Genomic DNA, 21,977 nt, shown 5'->3' on the forward strand with positions numbered 1-21,977 from the left:
GTGCACCTTACTGTTCCATCTATTCATCAGGGTCTCCAGTTGAACACTGACTTCTTTGCCGCAGGCCAGCCAGTTGTTCATTTGCCAGCACCACCCTTGACTGTAGAAGCTCCAGGCACTCTGGCGGAAATTGCTGATCTGGAATCAACTTTACCTGCGGAGAGTCCCTTGTTGTGGTACACCATAAATAAAGATCAACCTCAAGATGAGACTCTCCTCCTGCCGCTTGTCTTAAAGGCAGAGTTTCCAAAGGTTTTTCAATGCTTTCATTGTCTTGAGAATGTTCCTGTCAATAAATATGATAATTAGGAGTCATACCATTTGCTCCCCGTTGATTAAACTGAAGCTGGCTTATATCTTGACCAAGAAAAGGTCAATGACTTAAACAGGTCACTTATGGCAGACTTGAATTGACCTTATGTACCCCTACAAAGAGACTGCTTCTTTTACTATGGTTGTGTGCAGAGCCACCGAGGTGCTAGACTTACAGCTATGTACATTTGAGTTCAAGAGGAACCTCTGACAGACACATTGCAGTCCTTAGATCTCATCCTCATATACCTTATTACCATTGAATGGAGCTTTCACTAAGATTCTTATAGAGGCCTGGATCAAGCCTGGCTCAACTCCGCCAGCGAGTTGTCCAATTCCCAAGTGATACAACTTTCTTGACACAGCACCTTAATTCAGAAGGCCTTACAATTCAGACCTCTGTGAGCAATCTGTTCTCTTTGCATTGCTTCACTGAGCATATAAGTAAGAAAAATAGACAATTTTGAGCAAAAATACTTTTTTCTTTCTTTTTAATCAGCTAGCCCTGCTTATCGATCCTTTAATGTTTGCCTCTTGGTTGCTACACCCTGGCCCTATAGGAAATGTGTGACTTTACCTGCTTTACCTCAGGACGTCTGAATTACCCTTGAAGAGGCAATACAGAATGACCAGGCATAGTCCAATATATTTGGCATATGGCCTGGATACCCCCAGTTGTGCCACTCTGGCTATGAGTACTTGAGTTGGTATCAGACCCCACTCTTGGATGTGTGCCCTTTGGTTTTTCAGATATGTTCAAGCCTCACTTATGGAAATGCCTTTTGATATATAATGATGGTTCGTCAAGAAATCATATCCCTCTTTGGAACATTTCAAGGCAGGTAGCGCTGCAGGTGCTTCCTTGGTGTTCCTTTTCCCCACCTGCCAATTTCACAAACAATATTGGAACTTTCATTGTTATTTGAGGGGCTTTGCCTATTGTCATAGGCAATCCTCACAATCTGCCATCTGGTTCAACCTTTTTGTGACTTGTGGGACCGTGGGAGTTATAGGGGAAGAGGATTCCAACAGCAATACTAGCCCTCTTGCTTACTCTGCCCCACTGCTGCCAGGCCCTTTAATTTCACCCTTCATGTAACTGTACACCATAGAAGGGCTTGAATTCATTGTTATTTATACCGCTGGCACTCATCACATCCGGTCAATGGGTCTGTTATATACTTCATCAAGTTTATGCCCTCCCCTTTTCGTGCACCCTGCACGCGGCCCTGCAATTAAAGATTCTGCAGATAACTTTTGTGCTATGGGCCCCCCAAGGCCCAACTGGTTGATCCTCTTGGAGTGTACTTTATGTATATGGTAAGCTGTGAAGAAATGCAATGGTCCATGATCTTGACCAGGCACTTAATGCAGCTGTGCTTTGGTTGCCCCAGGTAACTGTGGATTCTTTATAAGAGAATGATGACCTAAAAGATTTTCAAGCTGCCATTGAACCCCCTCCCTTTTTTTCCTAGAGATTCTTTATTGACACCCCCTTGTTGAAGAGAGGCATTAGTGATTTTTAGCCAGATTGGATGCACCTTATTGATAGTGTTTATAGCCATGGAGCAGCAAATATAGGGACTGCAAGATAGCTCAACTGCTATGGACAGTTATTTTTGATGCTATTTTTGTCGAATCAAGGTAAATACATGCCATCAAACTCCATGTATGTTTGAGATAGAGGTTTGAACAGCATTGTAGCTGTAATATCCAGCTATCCTATTTTTCATGCAAAGTATTACCATTTATTCATTTAGTTGGGAATTGCAGAGGATATGAAAATTTTCAATTTATGTCCAACTCTCTGTGTCTTTGGGTGGTTATTTGCTGATTTTAGTTGGTTCTTGGGGGTTGTCTGTTGGTGACATTCTCTTTTGTGCGCTTGGTAAGGCTGTTGTCGCTATTAAACAAGTTGCTGCTGTCGCTGTTTAACAAGCTGACTGCTTTCCAGATCGACCATTGGCTGGAAACTGATCACTTTTCTCAAGACAGTGTTACAGATTCAGGGTTACAAGATAAATAGGGACAAGCAATTGGATGAAGGCTTCCCCTCTCTAAGACTAAACTGCATAAACTGGTCCTTCAATGCCAAAAAGCACCTTCCGGCATGGGCAGTCAGCTGCAGCGTTGAACGTACTAATTATTTCAACTCTATCACAATTGACAATCAACCCTTTAGCTCTTCAACCTCTGATCATGCTATGTATAAATTAGTCTGAGCAAAGCAAAACAAGTGACATACTATGTAAACACGCATTTACTCCTGCTAATGGCCAGACATCATGGTACACACCTAGCCTACGCATTGAAAAAGAAAAGGTAGCAAAAGTAGCCAGATCAATCAGCAGTGGATCTCAAGGTGTAGAACAATGCAAGGCCGAACTATGGACCCAATGCAAGAAGCTAGTCTGGGAAACTAAGCTGGCGGCACATTATCAAAACCTGGATCTTTGTATTTAAAGCAGGAACATCTGCTAATAGCTGTTTTTTGGGAGTGAGTCATTTAGCTCTCAGTGCTGTCTGATCCACTGAGGTACAATCCATTAGATAGCATGACATGGGAAACGTACATTGTGGCCCTGTATAGAAATACCATCAAAGCACTAAACTTGCCATCGGCATGACCCAAGCAAGCGCCATATTCAATAAACTCAGACAAGCCATTCTCTTGACAAAGCTCCGTCCAGACTAAGTCTGCAGTAATACAAAAGATCATAATTGAAGGAAGAAGCAACAGTGCCCTGTGGCCGACTGGCTTGCGCGTACCAATTTTCAAAGCAGAACCCTCAATTCTCGAATAAAGGATCGAGCAGTCCTGCTAACCGGTCGGTTGCCCTCGTCCTGACAGGGCTCATAAATCGTCCTTGTTCATAAAAATAGGAGTATTGACGACCCTGCGAATTATCGATTGATAGCCCTGCTTGATGTGGATACCTAATTATTGGCTCCATTAGTCTACAAGACCTGCAAGATTGGCTCTCGCAGACGAGTATTATCCCATGGTTTCCGACCGGGGTCTGAAATATCACTGGGACCACTGCAACTCTCATAGCACTGGCTCATTTAATCCACTCAACTTTGATCAATAACAGAGTCTTGCACACCTGCTTTATAGATTATGGAAAAATTACTTGACAGCATGGACAGGTCCAGGCTATGGCAGAAATTTTGTGCTTGGGGCCTTCTGATAAAAACACTGATTGCCATTATTGCCCTGTATTCAAATAATTAGGTGCAAGTCAAACTCCGCAAGGATGGACCTTTATCAAATTGACATCAAGAAAGAGCTAGAGCAGGAGTGTGTCCTAGCCCCTATTTTTTTAAGTGTATTTACTGCTGACTTTGAACAGGCCCTGATCAATTCAAAATCATCCCCTCCGAGACCTAATTATCAACCGTTACATATTATGCAGTACACTGACGACATAGTTTTGTTGGATTTTTCAGCTGTTAGTTTGCAAGCTGCACTAAATATTCCGGCTATTGACTGTGGTACCAACAGGCTACAATGTAAACCAGAAAAACCATTAGGAAAAAGTGAGAGCATTTGAAACAGTGTTTGTTTAAGTTTATAACCTAGATTGTATGATACTGTCAATAACTTGGGGTTCTCATAACTACACCGTTGAAGGAGAAAGGAATTTGATCAGGCCATTGACTGCGATATGATTCTTGCATTGGGTTTGGTTTGAAATTGTGGTCATGATTGATCAAATGTGTACCTGTTTGTTATGAACTGCTCATGTGCTGCTTGTTACAATGATGAATCGGATGGTTTTGTGGTTTGGGTGATGATGAGATCAATGTAGTTTTATGGGAAATAGTCATTCTTCTCTTTCAGATAGTATATAATGTTTGGAAAGGGGAGGTGCAATACCACTGAATTTGTGTCAGAAAGTAGAGTTCTTGTATCAGGTTTTTTTTGCATCGAAGGCCTGATATATGAATTAAGGGGAGCCATTATGCTGCATTAGAATTAAGGAGAAATTTCAGACAATTAAGTGCCCCTGTTAACCTGGGAGATTTTGAGGCAGCTAGTGTACAGTAAGTATAGAAAAGCAGTTTTGTGGTTGCATAATAACTGGCTAGTTGCACGTGATGAACTATAGTTTCTTTGAAGTTGGAGAAATCTGTCTCCTAATATCAAAAACATGTTTGTATCTTTTATGCCAGTGTTGCAAACACCTGCTTCAGTGTTTGACCCTCTTACAAAAATGTGTGAGGGCTCAATTAATTTTTGAAATATGCACTTTCTGATGTGAATCTTTGTCTAGTTTTTAACTTCACTCTGTGTTGCACTAAACCGTATGTGGAGGAGTTCACAGTGTAGTAATTCTCTCTTACAGGTATTTACTATTTTGACCACAGAGGTGAACCAAGTACTAAAAATATAGCTAAATGACTAGCCTGATATGAAAATGACATTGCTTCCTAATTTTATTTAAATGGAATCTAATAAAGGAGATTTTATTTTGCGATAAAACGAAAACTCTACGGGGTCGATTCACAAGTGAATGTGGGAAGTAGCATTACATTCTCTTACATCCTCTTACACGCCTTTGTGAATCTGCACGATAATACCCAACTCTCTTTAAGTAGTGGTGCAAAGGGGGTAGTATCATTTTAGTTTGTGCCTATTGTATATGAATATTTCATGAAAATTGCCATTTTATGTTTTCGAGCCCATTCACAAAGTCACGTAAAAGAGTACTCCAGCAATACTATTACTTGTTCTCATAAACTCTTATATATTAGGTGGATTCATTTTACTTGAGTCAGAGTAATGTCACCATGTATCTTTCATATTTGTTTTTGTGTGTAGGTTGGCATTACGCTGTTTACAGTGTCTCACAGAAAATCCTTATGGAAGCATCATGAGGTATAGTATGGCATTTTTTTTAGAATCAGTACACAATATAATGTTTCTATAGCTTAGGTTTAAAAATAGTTTTTGAATTTTCAGTCTTTTAAGCTCTGTATGCGTACCCTGTGTGAAAGTGTATTATTGAAAATACTGGTTAAGATAGTCCTCTTTGTTCAATAATGTTTATCATTGTTTTACCATCTGCTTGGTGTTTTTTCAACATGTTTGTGAGGTATTTGTCGTGTTAACATTTTCAAAACTAAAGCTCCATAGAATATCTGTAGTGTAGATATTTCAGATGCCCCTGATGGGTAATGTCTGGCAAATGCTTAAATAATCAGTAAATCCACTGTGAATTATGCTTTAAGTGTAGAAGAATCACCATTCACCACTGTATCTACTATGTCTGAGAGACTTTACGACCCTTTAAAGGTTTTTAGGGAATGTAATTATAAAAGAGGAAGAATCTTGCAAAGTGCATAGATTTCACACCTAATCTAAATCAGATACTTCTGCTACGATAATTGAAGCTCCTCCAAGAAATTAGGCCGACATCCCATTGGGAATTCAAGAAACTTTTCAAACTCTTGGAGCATATATACCTGGTGGGATAAATGTTCAAATAGTTTAGTCGGCAAATGAGACACATCATGTGCAGTCCTTGGGCATGCTCACAACTATTCTTGAATTCCTATTAAGGCCCATCCTGTTTGCAGATGTCATCTCCAGGGTTTCAAGAGGACATTCAAAATCCTCTTTTGGTGGCAGTTCAACTAGTTCTTTAGAATGAAATGTCTGGGACATTAACTCTTTGCGCTTGGCTCATTATTGGGTCCCAAAACATTTATTGTATCATGACTAATACTAGTCCTTTACCACCTGATTCACTGTCTGACCAATTGACTTTCACAACTTGTCTGGCATTCCAAGGAGCTCTGTGTGCTGCAATGTTTATATATTTTGATCCATTGGCGCTATAAGCAAGTTTATTGTAATGTATGCAGCTAATGAGGATTATTTGGACAGTGCTGTAAATTCATGGTATTCTAGAAAATTCTGGATCTGCACAGATATGCTTTCACGGTGGCCCTAATTGTAGATCATGGTGTTCTTGTCAGCAATAATTTAGTGAAACATCTCCTATAGTACAGTATTTTGCTTCATATGTCGTCACTTCAAAACTTTACATTGTCGGCGAGCCTAAACATGATTTTAGACAATGGAAAAGGCTCACTGGGAAGAGGAACCAAGACCAGTCACATGCCAAAGCACATAATGAAGCAATGCAACTTGGTGAGCTTATTTGGCTAGAAATAAAAAGTGATCCTCTGAGCTTGTGCATTTTTCATTGTTGAAAATGTCATGAGTAACAATTGAGATGTAGCAAGGGATTTTTTTGGGGGGGAGGAGAAGGGTAACTCACTAATTTTTCATATTCAATACTCCATAAGCAAGTACATGTTGATGCAGCCCAGTGAGGGCAGAGACACTTATTATGTGTATTGAGTCTTGCCGACTTTATTTGTTACAAGTTCTAAAGCCATACCTAACCATGATTTATCTGACCCTGAGACAGCAAAGAATGGCATTACTCCACTGAATGCTAGATGTTTTAAATTGTGTAGTGAGCATTACTTAACATATTGTGCAAGTTTGCTGAAAGAAAGATTGATACTTGGTCATCCATCTTCTAGTTTGACTATGCAAGCAAAAAACTTCAAGATAAAATACGATTTTTTGTGAAGTACATTTTTTATTTGACAAGATGCAGAATAATCTACAACTATTTTTTTTTGCTAATCAAGGAAATACACGGGGGAAAAAGTGCTATATATATTTTTTTTAACTGGGCTTCAGTTCAGTACGCACCTGCTTGCTGAGTGATTGTGAGAGGAAACAACGATCCACCATTTTAAGATTGTTTCCTCTTTTGTGTCTGCCTTTGCTGGACAACATCCAAACAAGAAAACAGAAGTGAGCCAACTGCGGCAATTGGATACCTTCCAAATACCTTAAATGTATACCTCCGCTCCTCACACACTAAAAATGCTCATCCTCACCCAAAGAAATAAAAGCAGAAGAAAATAAATAAATGTTAAAAATTCCTGGGTCGGCAGTGCAAAATGCAAGTGACTATTTGGTGTTACGGCTTCCTTAATAAATCATAGCTGTCTGTCAAATTCCACTCAAACTTTTTATTTCCATACACCTCAAAGGGGTTTCTGTAATACACAGGCAAAATCTTTCTCCCCCACTCTAAATAATATCAGCAGGAGCACGAAGATGTGTTTCAACCTAGGAAAAGTGATGTAGTCTTAATTGATGGTTGTAGAACCTTCCCTTAAGCTCATTCCACTGACAGTCACTTTGTTGCTGAAAGACCTCTAACAGAATGTACTGGGACCAGTACCTGTAGTTCTGATTGAATACTTGTAGATATCTTATCTTTTAATATTCCCCAGGTGCCTCTGAAGAGGACTGGTTTTAAGCCCTGTTGTCGCTGCGATGAGAGAAATGTCCATCACAGATCCGCACAATGAAAGTCACTGGTGCTTCAGACTTTCGTATGACACGTCATCGTGTGACTTCTGCCAGTACATTCACCTGAAGTCCATCAAGGAGTATTGAGCCAAGATGTGTATTGCTCTCCCTGACCAGGGGTTGTGAGTGACGCCACATGATGAGTTAATGGTCAATGGCCTGGTCCATGCCCATTTCGAGGTAGACACTGTCCACCAGATCTTCCAAGAACCAGAGGAGGCACGGAAGAAGATAAAACAATACTTTTCTCCTCAAAGATCAAAATCCAAGTCTTTTAGCCCAGTCTCTGACCTCATAGTTTGTGGAGATTTCGCCAGCAAGGGCAGTTGCGCCTACCTACACAGCAATGCTTGCTTAGTGCACCCCTCCCCATCCCCAACTCCTCCTCCTCCGGCGTCAAAGCCCTCTTTCAAAGAGTACATGGTGCCAAGGAAGAATCTGTCAGACTTCATACATACCATGATGAATAGGCCCCTCTGGAGCACCAGTGTGCCCCATAGGACCGGTCGTGGATCCATACATCCTTATTCTGGGGATGCCCTTGGCACAATATGGATTGTATCCAGCTTGTGCCCATCATTTGGGTGCCTTCCATGCCCACTGGATTTGAGTCTGGTGCTGTTGCAAACTTCGCTCCAGTCGTAGCTGGCTCTACTCTGAGTCAACACTGACATTTGACCATGCACCGCGAAATGGACTGACCACAAGTGCAGCATCACCTTCAGTATTGATGGCGGCGGTGCCATCAGTGTTGACAGGGGCATGACAGTCTTCACCTTATCTCTGTTTGAGATCAAAGTTCATCGCTCCAGAAGAGAGGCATTTCTCCTTTTAGAGGAAGGGCAATATGTCACAACATACCACAGTATGGGGGCTGATTCAAATGTCTAGGCCCAAGACTACCTGGATTGGGGCAAAGTGTTGGATGGATAGGTTTTTATATAGCGCAATATCACCGCCAGGTCTCAAAGCGCTTTGCATTGGGAACCCGTCCTGGTTTTTCCCTGTGAGATAGCCCCTACTGGCTATCCCCAAGGTGAAAGCCTTGCATCCCGCCGCGGGGGGCCGTAGTGGAGATTAAGCAAGCTATTGCCCAGAGTTGCAGAGTGTGAACCTGTGATTCGAGTAGGCACCGAAGCGAGAATTACCGAGTCCGTGGACATTTTGGGCTTAAGACCCTGCCGCGTCGGGAATTGAACCCTGGTCCCGGGTCTGATCTCAGCGTCCAGGTCTGCCTCCTCTAACCAGTGAGCCACATAACCTTACAAATATCCTACAAGCGGCATCCTGTGCCATGGAACTTTTGCTTTCATCAAGGTTCTTGGTGGCCCTTTGCAAAGCCATACTGCCCTCTGAAAATTGATAGGGGCATTACTTGCTGGTACAGACCAGCACTCGGGGAGCTGGCATTCCTAATCCTTTCTGGAAAGCTCCTCCTCATCCTGAATCGACCCTGGAACTTTCCCTACACATCTTCTGATAGGGAGTCCAAGCCCTGGAACTTATAGGACAAAAAAGGCTTTTTTGGCTGGCTGCTTTGCCCTTCACTCCCTTAATGCCACCTATCGCTTGGGTAGACATGCATATGCTTTCTGGGGCATGGCAGCCAAGATGGTTCCAAATTTACCGGACGATCTGAAGGATTACTTCGCAGAAGTAGTTAGAGATTGTCTGGATGCCTCTAGGTACTTGGTGCTGGATGGCCTAGACACTACAGACAACATGGCAAAATCATTGGGTAGTTCTAGTACTCTAACATGCCATTCATGTCTGCAGTCCACAGCGTTTTCCACTACTGTGCATAACACTGTTGGATGTGCCTTTTGATGGAGAGAGTGTATTTGGGCAGAAAGCAGATGTGCGCTGCTGGAGTTCTTCAACCCTTCAAGAAACAAGCCTATTTCTCTTTGAGTTCCCTTAGTAAATCACAGCCCTTTTACGCCAGTGAAAGGTAAAGGCCCTGACAGACAGCTCCCTCCCTCCTCGTCATCTTCCCCAGTACCACAAGGGAAGTGGCAATAGTTGCTGGGAAGGAAGACAGGAGTACAGCAGGCCAGTGGGAGGAAGGGTGTCCCTTTTTCTACACGCCTGGAAAGCCATCACTTCAGAAACTGGACCCTGCAAAGTGTTGAAAAGGATTAGAACTTACTAGTCCACCAGCATCCCCTAAGACTATTCTTCCCATCCTTTTCACATTCCAGAAGAACACCTGCAGATCCTGCATAAGGAAGTAGCGCTCTTGCTGCAGAAGGGGACAGTAGACCAGATGCCAGACCAAAAACAGGTCATGGGTGCTACTCTTGGTTCTTCATAGTTTCCAAGAAGGAAGGCAGTCTCCGCCGATCCTCGATATCAGGGTGCTGAATTGATTCCTCAAAGGACAAGTGTAGATGCTGTCCCTGGCTCCGGTTGTATTTGCTCTGTACCTGGAGGACTGAGTAGTGTTTTTTTAGACTTTCAGGATATATACTTTGATATTCCGATCCTGCAGTCCCTAAGCAAGTACTTGCAGTTTGAGGTAAGTACTAACCAGTATTCTCAACTCTTCACGAAGGTGATGCCAGTGGTAGCAGCCTGCCTTAGAAGGTCAGGGATAGTGGTATTCCCCTATTTGGAAGACTGGCTGATAAAGTCAGTTCGTTTGAGCTGATGTTCCATTATTAGCAGTTGACAGCTTCCTGTCGTTCGACTTTGGGTTTTCAATAATTCTCCCCAATTCTCATCTGGAGCCATTGTAGTGCCTTCTGTTCATCAGAGGGGTAATGGATAGGATCTCACTTAGAGCTTTCCCTCCTCGAGAAGGATACATGACATTCTGGATAGGATTCCGATGTTGATAATGTAAACTTGAGTCCCCTTCCTGAAAGTCTGTTGTTTTCTTGTTCTGTTGGCTTCCTGCATCCTCCTGGTCATTCAGGCACTCTGGAACATAAGGACTCAGCAGTGGTGCCTTCACAGGCAGTGGATCCAACATCAATGAAACCTGAAAGAAATGATCATCTCAAAGGACGGTTCCGCAGAGTTGATCTGGCGGGGAAGAGAAGGGAACCTCTTGCAAGGAAGACCTTTCTGCTCCCATCTAGCAGTGGCCATGGTTGTAACCGACACTTCCACCCTACAACGGATATCGCATTTGGAGGACCTGAGGAGTAGGATCTTGAGCTTTGTTGAGAGTCTCTGAGAAGCTGGACCTGGGCACACCATCTGTGTGTGGGGATAACCATCTGGCAGGTCTGCTGAACACCAGGGTCTAGAGTATCAGAGATAACTTTCTCACTGACCACAAGTGATGTCCTAAGCAGGGCATGGTACAAGACCCCTTTTTGTTTTAAATACCACTTTATGTAGACCTCTTTGCCACTGAAGCCAATGCCCACTCCCTGAAGGTCAGAGACCTCCAACATCCATCACAGGAAGCCTTGGAGATGCATTTCACTTTGTGTGCAATTTTCCCCATACCCTTGATTCCTTGGGTTCTGAGAGATTCTTCACAACCGGGCTCAAGTTATTCTTATTGGCCCTGACTGACCATAAAGGGTGTGGTATACAGAACTTCGGTACCTGTTAATTGCGGCCCCACTTTCTTTCACTCAGAATGGATCAGCTGGCCCATGGGGGGGAAGGAGAAGGGGTCGCCTGAGGGGGGAGGGGGGGGGGGCAGGTCCTACACCAGTCCTTCATGCATGGAGACTAATTGGAGAAATCTGAGTGCCTTTCAGCTACAGCTGAAGTAATGGATGTGGTCCTTTTGGCACATCACCCTTCCACAAAATCCATTTGCTAAGTGAGATAGAAAAAGTTTGTTTCCTGATATGGCAAGAGGTGCAACAAGGCTGTTCAGTCACCATGGTCCAGGGATAACTCTTGGCACGGACTGCTTTTCTCTGTTTACCAGATGAACCCTCCCTGTTGAAGTCTTCGGTGGTGATTTCATTTCTGAAAGATTTGACAAACCTGTGTCCGCCAACCACCATAAAAATGCCTCTGTAAAGACCTTAATTTGGTTCTGACATTTTTCGTGTGCACTCAGTTTGCGCCTATGCACAGGTGAAGCTTTTGACATTAAAGACTGTTTTCCTAGTTGCCATCTATTCGGCTTGCAGAGTCATTGAGTTCCAGGCCTTGTCTCCCTGAGCCCGGTTTACGTGTTTCTACCATTCAATATGATGTTGTGACCTAAAGCTCCTTTCCTCACAAAGGTGTCTGATTTCCATCTGGGACAATTCATCCCCCTACCATTCTTTTTCCCTCCGCTGCATCTCACCAAGGAGGAGGAGAGAATTCTCAGTTATGACTTGAAGAGTACAGCTTCTGCATCAGCCACACATCAGAAGACCAATTGTTTGTTGGCTACACTGGTTGTAAAGAAAGGCATTGCAGAAGCGATCTGTGTCCCTGGTTCATTTTATGCACCAAGATCAGCTATGTTCTAGTGAAGAAAGACCCTCCTGAAGAAATCAGGCCTCATTCCACCAAGGCTAAGTCCTCCACCTCCGCTCTGGTTAGAGGGGCTTCAGTGATTTATATCTGCAAGGCAACTACATGGTCCTCTCTCCATAGTTTCGCCAACCCTATTGCTTTGATTCAGAAATTAGGAGAGATGGTACCTTTGCCTTGTCTGTCCTTCACAGCTTTCAGATTTAATACTTCAGTCCCACCACACTACGGGAGTATTGCATTGGAGTCTATTCAAAGGTTTCCATCACAACAAAAGGTTACTCACCTTTGGTAAAAAAAAGAATTCTGGTGGGTATTCTAACTGGAAATTGCTCATCACCCCATCCCTCCTTCCACCCCCACACCCCCCATTCTGTAGAAACTTTAATGCCTTTCCAAGAGTGGTGACTACATCCTGAGGTGGTGTGTGCATCTTACATCAGTGGGGGAGCCCTGGCTAGATCATTTTGCCACCGTCTAATGTGCAATGTCAACAATTGTATGTGTTGCAGTTAGAATGGCAAATGCAGGTCTGCAGAGAAATCTACCTCTCGGAAAACTACTGAGAGTCAGACGAGTTCGCCTGAGACCTTCAGTGGTGGATGAAGGATTCCAGTCTGAATTACAGCAGGCCGTTCTCAATACCCCAACTGTAGCTCACAGTAGTGACTTATACATTGGCTCTGTGCTAAGGAGACCACCTGGACATGGTGAAGGACAGTGGTTCTGGTCACCACAACAATCTTTTGAATCTGTGTGTCATTCCGCATTACTCCCTTTTATCAAAGCAAATCCTGTGCAAGTTTTAACAGGCAACACGACTGCTGTGTTGTACTCCAACAAACAGGGTGGTGAGGGGGTCATTTGTGCTGTGTTAAGAGATGCTGACTCTGTAGTGCCAGCTGGACTTTGAGGGAATTTTCTTGACAACCATCTGCAAGGGTCCTTGAACGCCAGGTTAACAAGCTCAGAAGACTGAGTCTAGCTTACCACAAGTGGCGTGCGTACCCACCCAGAGAGGTAGTTTAAGGCACCTTTACCCAGTTTGGCTTGCTTTGAATAGATCTTTTCACTGCTGAAGAAAACACTCACTATCAAGTATGTTTTGCTTTAGAGTTTCTGCCTCAAAGTTTTGTCCAGGATGCATTCAACTTTCGGTGGGACTCCTGTCTCCTTTATGCATTCCAACCTCTTCCATTTGCTTCTTCGAGTTCTGAAGAAGGTAAGGCGGGTCTGATTCTTATAACCCCAGACTTGGCTTGGATGATCTAGTACTGCTGAGTCGGAGCATCTGCCCCATGTTTTGCCTAATTCTTCGGGAGGACCTGCTTTCCCAACATGGCAGGATTCTACATATAACCCTGCAACTCCATGTGTGGAAACTGAGCAGAACCAGCTGAGGAGGTGCAGTCTACCCAAGGAAGTAGTGGACTTCCTCTTGTCTGATCGCAATCCATCCATAAATTGATCTATTCTGGATTTTGGGCTGTTTGTGGCCTTGTGCGAGGACTGTCCAGTCAATCCGCTGCAGATTATGCTTTCTGAAGTACTTCAGATTGTCCTTCTTGGGCATGACTAGGGCTTTCTGTGGGCACCATTAAAGGTTACTTGTTAGCCCTCTCAGCATTTCTGTTTGCCTGATCCCACCCTCTCTGTTTAAGTCACTACTTGTATTACATATTTAAAAAAACGTACATATGTTTTCCCTTGCTCCTTGTGTGATGCCAAATGGGGACCTTAATTTGGTTCTTACTTTTTTAGTGTGCATGCCTTTCAAGCCTATGCACAGTTGTTGTTTGAGGTTATTGATCCTTAGGTCAGTCTTCCTTATTGCAATTACTTCAGTAATCTGTGTCAGTGAACTTCATGCACTGTTTGTGCATCCACCCTGTACCACCTTGTTTCTGGTCAGAGTTTTGCTTTGGACTCTGGCATCCTGTCTGCTTAAGGTGGTTGAAGAGAAGCTTCACTGGTTGGACCCATAGAGAGCCCTTGCCTTTTATATTCATCAAACTAAGAAGCTCCCGAATAGAGGGCAAACATTGTGTGTGGTTCTCTGGTGCGGAAGGGTAGAGAAGTACAATAATAGACCTTGTCAAGATGGATCCTTCTCTGTATCAAAATATGCCATGCCCTGGTAAAACCGAGCCATATGAGGGCCTTTGGGTTCATTCTTACATCTAAGACCGCCATTATGGCTTTGGCCAGGGTCCTTCCAGTGCTGCACATCTGCCATGTGGCATGGTGGGCATCTATCCACACTCTCAACCAGGCATTATTGACTCACAGGGCAGCAGATGCCCGCTCCGTCTTACAGGATTTCCTAGGGTAAAGTCCACTCCTCAGACCGTTCACCTTTTTGTGAGATAGTGCTTGGTGTCTATTCAAACGAGGAGGAATTTGCAGTTAGAAGTATCCATCAGAAGAACAAATTACCCCTCTTCTGGTGCGCTCTTCCTGGTGGATACTCCATCTAACCGCAGATTATTCATTGCTCACCCGCCTTTCTAATCTGTTACTAACACTCCACCTGTAAGGCCATGAAAGGCCTTGTGGTTAACCAAGGTAACAGGCAGAGGTAGGCCTTTCATTCTTTGTGCTTTCACTTTTGGACCCCCTTATCGGTGTACAGGAGCAATTTCTGGAAAAGATTTCCTGATCCATTCTGGTGCTTGGGGGAATTAAAAAGATAACAAATCTGTCGTACGGTAGAATATTCACTGGAAAGAGTATTGCTGAAGTCAAGTAACTTTCTTATCTGGGTCATTCTCAAGGCACTATAACAAGAAAATGTTAAGAAAATGACCTTCAAAAATTGCTAATTAGAAACTATTTCGAGTTCTGAATGAGATACCCAAACATTAAGAGATCCTTCAAAGGTTCCAGAAATTGATCCACATGTCAACTATTACACCAACTAGACCAGTGAGAGTGATAGTCATTTGTAGTTCTGGACCCCAAGATTCTTCCCCATATGAGGTAACTTTAGTCTAAAGTTCTAGGAGTTCATAGGACTTCCTGAAACTCTGAAGGGTTCCAAATGAAGACACTGCTGCAGAGTAGTCATCATTTGACAACGAATCTGACACCTGACAGAAGAACTGGTTTAGAAACCCAGAGATCTTGAGTAGTGATTTATTTATTTAATGATATTTGTAAAGCGCTAGCAAATACCCGTAGGCGTCTCGGCGCTAAAAAAGCAATTGTCTCACCATGATCAGAAAGTGCGGAGATGTGGATTACTGGTTAAATAGCCACGTTTTCAATTTTTTTCTAAACTGAAAAAGCGAAGGGCATGTTCTTATGTGACTTGGAAGGGTGTTCCAAAGTCTGGGGGCCGCAATTAAAAAGCGGCGATCACCCCAAGAAACTGTTCGACTACGTTGAACCACTAGTTGGTTAAGTGAGGTGGATCGAAGGGTTCTCGATGGGTTATAGGGGATCAATTGATTTTTAAGGAAACGAGGTCCTTGATCCTGTAGTGTCTTGTATACTGTGCATAGAGCTTTGAATTTAACCCTGTTGTGAATGGGCAGCCAGTGGTAATTTTTCAAGGTATCTGCGATAGGTGCAAATTTGGTTTTTTTTGATAATACACGAGCGGCCGCATTCTGCACCGTCTGTAATTTTTTAATAACTCTGCTCTGAGCATTGAGCAGCAGACCGTTGCAATAATCTAGTGATGTCAGGACTAGAGTGGTGACTAGAGTTTTGGCAGCTGAGTCTGGTAGATACGGAATGATTTTTCTAACCGTTCTAAGTTTGAAATGGGCGTTGGCTGCCACCTTATTTGCATGGGCCATGAAGTTCAGCTGGTCGTCAAAAGTAACACCTAGGTTTCTAACTTTGACCGTTGGAGAGGGAGGTGTACCTAAGGCCGATGGCCACCAATCTGCTGACCAGGCTGGTGAGAGATTACCAAAGATAACCACCTCCGTTTTTCCGGAATTAAGCTTCAAGCAATTCCTTGCCATCCACTCACCGATAGTGATCATCCCGGTTTTAAATCTCTCTGCTACCCTCTGTCCGTCACCCTTTATTGCCAGCACCAGCTGGGTGTCGTCAGCGTATGAGGTTAAGCTCATCCCATGTGCTTTGATGACACTAGCAAGGTCCGACACATATATGTTAAATAGTGTCGGACTTAGGGATGAGCCTTGAGGAACCCCACACGGTAACGACAGCTCAGCTGACTGGAAGGGGCCCAGTGTAACCGCCTGGGTTCTATTGGCCAAAAACGAAGCGAGTAAGTCCCTGGCAATGAGCTGAATGCCCATCCTCTCGACACGGTTGACCAAGATCTTATGGTCAACCGTGTCGAAAGCCGCTGAGAGATCCAAGAGAACTAACAAAGCAGTTCCTCCTTGGTCGCGGATGACTCTTATGTCGTCAGCTGCTTTTATGAGTGCGGTTTCTGTACCATGGTTTTTACGGAAACCGAACTGCGTCTCGTCCAGTAGATTGTGTTTTTCAATGTAGGATGAAAGCTGCTGATTCATAGCCTTTTCTAGAACCTTGGCTAAGAAGGGAAGGCTCGCTATAGGGCGATAGTTTTTTAATTCGCCTTTATCTGAGCCAGGCTTTTTAAGCAGGGGTTTAATCAACGTGTTTTTTAATTGATCAGGGTAGATTCCAGATGTCAATACAGTATTACAGACAGCAGTGATGATGGGAATGACTGTGTCTGGAACAGTAGCGAGCACGGAAGTCGGGCATGGGTCAAGAGCAGAGCCAGCTTTAATCGTTTTAACTATGCTCTTGGTTTGATCAGTGGTGAGGGGACTAAAAGAGGTCATGGAATTTTTGGGAATAGTTATGGTGGTGATAGCATTACTGCTGGTCAGGTCTGAGCTAAAGGCTTGGTAAATGTCATTAACCTTTGCGTAAAAGAACTCCGATAAGGCATCGCATAAAGTTTATGAGGGGGGAGGATTAAGATCTGGGGAGTCTCCAGCTAGGGTTTTAGCAATGTTAAATAACTGTTTACTGGAATTTTTCGCAGTTTCTATCTGGCGAGTGAAAAAATCTTTCTTAGCTGCTACTATCATAGCTTTGTAAGTAGCAAGGGCTTTTTTATAATTTTCCTTATCTTCACTATCATACATTCTTCGCCAGTGTCTTTCCCTGTTCCTGGTTAATTGTTTTTGAGTTTTAAGTTCTGTTGTATACCACTGAGCTTTAGGCGCACTTCTATTCTTAGAGAGTGATTTAATGGGTGCCAGCTGAGTCGTGGCTTCACCCAGCCACTTTTGAAATTGATTGGTAGCGATGTTGGGATCAGTGGATAGTACTGGAATTGTGGAATTAAGAATCAGCGTTAGATCACTGGGGTTGATATCCTTCCAGGCTTTAAACGTACCCTTTTTTTCATAGCCCACTTTTTTCCTCTGTGAGCCTTTAATGGTAAGTCTACTGAGAATGACTGAGTGGTCTGTCCAAGTCATAGGGAGAACTGAGGTGATACACAGTCCATCCACATTAGTAAAAATACCATCCAGCGTGTGGCCTGCCTGATGAGTGGGAGTCAAGACCAGTTGTCTGAGGCCCAATATATCTAGGTCTGATAGAAGGGCTGAAGTATCCCTATCACCAAGGAGCTCCAAATGAAAATTAAAGTCTCCCATAATCGTAGTGGACTCTTCTATAGCTATGGACTCAGTCATATTAGTAAGGTTTGCGAGAAACGCAGATCTTGTCCCCGGGGGTCTATAAATCAATATTCCCTTAAAGTTATAGGTAGGAGACAATTTTATATTAAAATGCATGGCTTCGCATGAGGTGGTAGGAATCGGTGAGCATCGGACTTCAAATTGATCTCTCACTATAATAGCTATCCCACCACCTTTTCCTGTGGGCCTGTCCTGACGGTATGCACTGTAGCCTGAGGGGACTGCTATGACGTAGTCGGGGGCAGATGCTTCATCAGACCATGTCTCTGTAATGTAAAGCACGTCTAAATCGAAATTACTAATAAGGTCAACTATCTCCTGGCAATGTTTGCTCAGGGAGCGCGCATTAATAAGTGCCATGGAGACATGGGTATCGGCCTCATTACTTACCGATTTAGCATACCAAGTTGGCTTATCAAACACAGGGGAAATGTTACAGTGAGAGCATTGTGTGTGTGATACCAACTGCATGAGGGAAAGGTCACATTTGGTGCAAAGCTGAGCGTCAGTTGGACAAAGTTCCAACAGTGCATTGCGGGTATAGGAGAGGAGAGGGGCAGGGGTTGTGGCCCTGGGCCCGGTCCTGGCGCGGACGGGCGCAGACGGGCTTGCCTTTGGCGCGCCTTCGGCGCGCCGCCGGCGCGCCCGCTGCGCCCGCCCGCTGCGCGGACGGGCGATACTGTTGTTTATATACATATTTTGGGCGGGGCGGGAGGAGGGTGGGAGGGGCGCAGAGCTCTCCTGCCAGCCTCCCCAAACTAAGATGGCGGCGAAAGTGATGTCCGACGCTTCCCTGCGCCTGAGTACAGCGGCGCTGAGGGGGAAGTGTTCGAGCCTCGGCGAAGTAGTCTCGCCTAAGGGAATGACATGAACATAAAAACGCACCCGTTAAAATATGTTACAATTTTTAAGAACAATTTGTAAATTCAATCGTTTTTGCAGATTTATAGCAGGGGAACAGAGACAATCCTCCGGCTTTCCGCCTCAGAGGACACAACAAGCAATTACTCGATGTGTAGGAATACGCCCATTAAATACCCTGGGAGGGCGGGAGGGGCGCAGAGCTCTCCTGCCAGCCTCCCCAAACTAAGATGGCGGCGAAAGTGATGTCCGACGCTTCCCTGCGCCTGAGTACAGCGGCGCTGAGGGGGAAGTGTTCGAGCCTCGGCGAAGTAGTCTCGCCTAAGGGAATGACATGAACATAAAAACGCACCCGTTAAAATATGTTACAATTTTTAAGAACAATTTGTAAATTCAATCGTTTTTGCAGATTTATAGCAGGGGAACAGAGACAATCCTCCGGCTTTCCGCCTCAGAGGACACAACAAGCAATTACTCGATGTGTAGGAATACGCCCATTAAATACCCTGGGAGGGCGGGAGGGGCGCAGAGCTCTCCTGCCAGCCTCCCCAAACTAAGATGGCGGCGAAAGTGATGTCCGACGCTTCCCTGCGCCTGAGTACAGCGGCGCTGAGGGGGAAGTGTTCGAGCCTCGGCGAAGTAGTCTCGCCTAAGGGAATGACATGAACATAAAAACGCACCCGTTAAAATATGTTACAATTTTTAAGAACAATTTGTAAATTCAATCGTTTTTGCAGATTTATAGCAGGGGAACAGAGACAATCCTCCGGCTTTCCGCCTCAGAGGACACAACAAGCAATTACTCGATGTGTAGGAATACGCCCATTAAATACCCTGGGAGGGCGGGAGGGGCGCAGAGCTCTCCTGCCAGCCTCCCCAAACTAAGATGGCGGCGAAAGTGATGTCCGACGCTTCCCTGCGCCTGAGTACAGCGGCGCTGAGGGGGAAGTGTTCGAGCCTCGGCGAAGTAGTCTCGCCTAAGGGAATGACATGAACATAAAAACGCACCCGTTAAAATATGTTACAATTTTTAAGAACAATTTGTAAATTCAATCGTTTTTGCAGATTTATAGCAGGGGAACAGAGACAATCCTCCGGCTTTCCGCCTCAGAGGACACAACAAGCAATTACTCGATGTGTAGGAATACGCCCATTAAATACCCTGGGAGGGCGGGAGGGGCGCAGAGCTCTCCTGCCAGCCTCCCCAAACTAAGATGGCGGCGAAAGTGATGTCCGACGCTTCCCTGCGCCTGAGTACAGCGGCGCTGAGGGGGAAGTGTTCGAGCCTCGGCGAAGTAGTCTCGCCTAAGGGAATGACATGAACATAAAAACGCACCCGTTAAAATATGTTACAATTTTTAAGAACAATTTGTAAATTCAATCGTTTTTGCAGATTTATAGCAGGGGAACAGAGACAATCCTCCGGCTTTCCGCCTCAGAGGACACAACAAGCATCATCTCTTGACTTGTGGAAGGGAAGCTACTCTGACTGTTGATGCCAAAAATCCGGAAACAATATCTTGGGCCTCAGCAAGCACAGTAAGAATGAACTGAATAATTCCAAAGTCTAATCTTGTAGAATTGGGTCGGTCACTCATGCTACGAGAACCTGAGTGTTCTGTCTCTATGGACCGGTCTGTAATACAGGCACCAAAAGACTTCTAGATCTAGTTAAGGATACCACTGCCATTTAATGAAATGTATGCGAGCTAAAGCACCAATCTCCTTCTACATTGTACATCCCTTCAATGTAACTTGCCCAGAAATTAAGTTGGTCTTGCAAATATCCTAGCTTGTTAATCCAGGTGTGAAAGTACCATTGGTCAGGAGTTGATATATGTAGTAAATTAAAAAATTGACCATCTCGAGAATCTTTCTTTCCCTAATCTGATAATCCTGTATGAACTTGTTAAACTCTGTGGAGCTCTTGCAGGTCATACTCCAGTTTTTGCTATTTCTAAGCACTTCAAATAACCGGTTTTACTTTCGCTCATCTTAATGAGATTCTGTTTATTGGCATCTGCAAGATGGCAGTCTGAGTTTCTTTCGAGCTCTAGAGCTGCAGATCAGACCAGTTACTAGCAGTGACTCCTAAACTCACGGAGCCATATTACCAAAATAGATTGGGCCTTCATAAAGGTCAGTGTTAGCAAGTCCTTCAGGAGATAATAGTTGCCCAGACCATAGAGTATTGACTTTTCGAGAAGGTCAAAAACTATCCTAGGTTATTGTGGAGAACCTTTGACAGGAGAGTAGACCAATCCTTTGTACATTGCACCAGTTTGATGATGTGATTAAAGAGGCTGATCTCATCCGGATCTCGTATCCTAGAAACATGGGCAGCTCTAACGTGTCATGTTGTACTTGGCCTTTGGTCATTTTAACACCCATACTTAAGTTGCCTGAAATCTGGTCACATTTAGTTTTAACACCTTCCGGAGTTCGACGGTGCATGTTTTTGAAGTTCAATAATATGCAGTTTGAATAATTGCTTAACACAGATGGATTTGTGCTAAGATGGTTCTTCTTCAGAGCCAAAATCCAGTTGCTGTTTAGATAGAAAAAATCAGTTTGAGCAAGATGAGACTGAGCCAAGTAAAATGCCAGTAGGTAATCCAGGCACCTGTCAAGAATTTTAGTTTCCTCTACAGAATTTGTTGTGGCGATATATCCCCGTGTTCTCTACTGTGCTGACAAATGCCTACCCTGATAATTCAGATTTGAAGAATCAGACCTGGGGATATTAATGTTTCTTTTTGAGTTGGGTTTGTGAGTTCTTACTTGATGAATGTATTGCAGGTATTGAGTGTGTGGGGGGGGCTGGAAGAGACAGCCCCACACTTCTTTCCTTTTCCCCGCTCTAAGATCGGCACTCCCTTGACATATCTTCCCCTCAAAACCCTTCTGTCCTTTTGAATATGAATTTTAAACCTATGTCTTGCTTTTCTCAGGCCTGTTCAAACTTTAATCTTAACTTCCCTCTGTTTACCGCTACCTCTCTTTAATACTACATTTTCTTCTTTGCGTGTGTTTCCCATTACCTTTTTTACAAATCTGTTTTGTCCACTGTCCAAACCCAACTTGTCCCCCCTTTTCTGTCCAAGACCCCTTAAAAATGGAAGACACTATAGCAGAATCATTTTTTGTCCGACATCTCTTTTCCTGTGCTTTTTACCATTTCAATTCATTTTACTTCCGATTTCTAATGTTTGTTTTATAAATTGTTGGAATGTGTCTTTTTTTTTTTTTTATTCGCACCCTTTCCAAAGCAGAACTTTGTCCCGGTCTGT

General features: G+C 43.9%; 1 protein-coding gene across 1 annotated transcript in view; it reads left to right on the plus strand.

Annotated features, from left to right (window-relative positions):
• The window catches only part of ABCD3 (ATP binding cassette subfamily D member 3), a 344,077-nt gene that overhangs the window by 319,286 nt on the left and 2,814 nt on the right, over positions 1-21,977 (plus strand). Inside the window, exon 22 of the mRNA XM_078641238.1 lies at positions 5,138-5,194. Within this exon, the coding sequence (XP_078497364.1) occupies positions 5,138-5,194 (57 nt within the window). The remainder of the gene's footprint in view (positions 1-5,137; positions 5,195-21,977) is intronic.

The sequence above is a fragment of the Lissotriton helveticus genome, chromosome 1_1 (assembly GCF_964261635.1).
Source record: "Lissotriton helveticus chromosome 1_1, aLisHel1.1, whole genome shotgun sequence".
NCBI classification, from domain to species: Eukaryota; Metazoa; Chordata; class Amphibia; order Caudata; family Salamandridae; genus Lissotriton; species Lissotriton helveticus.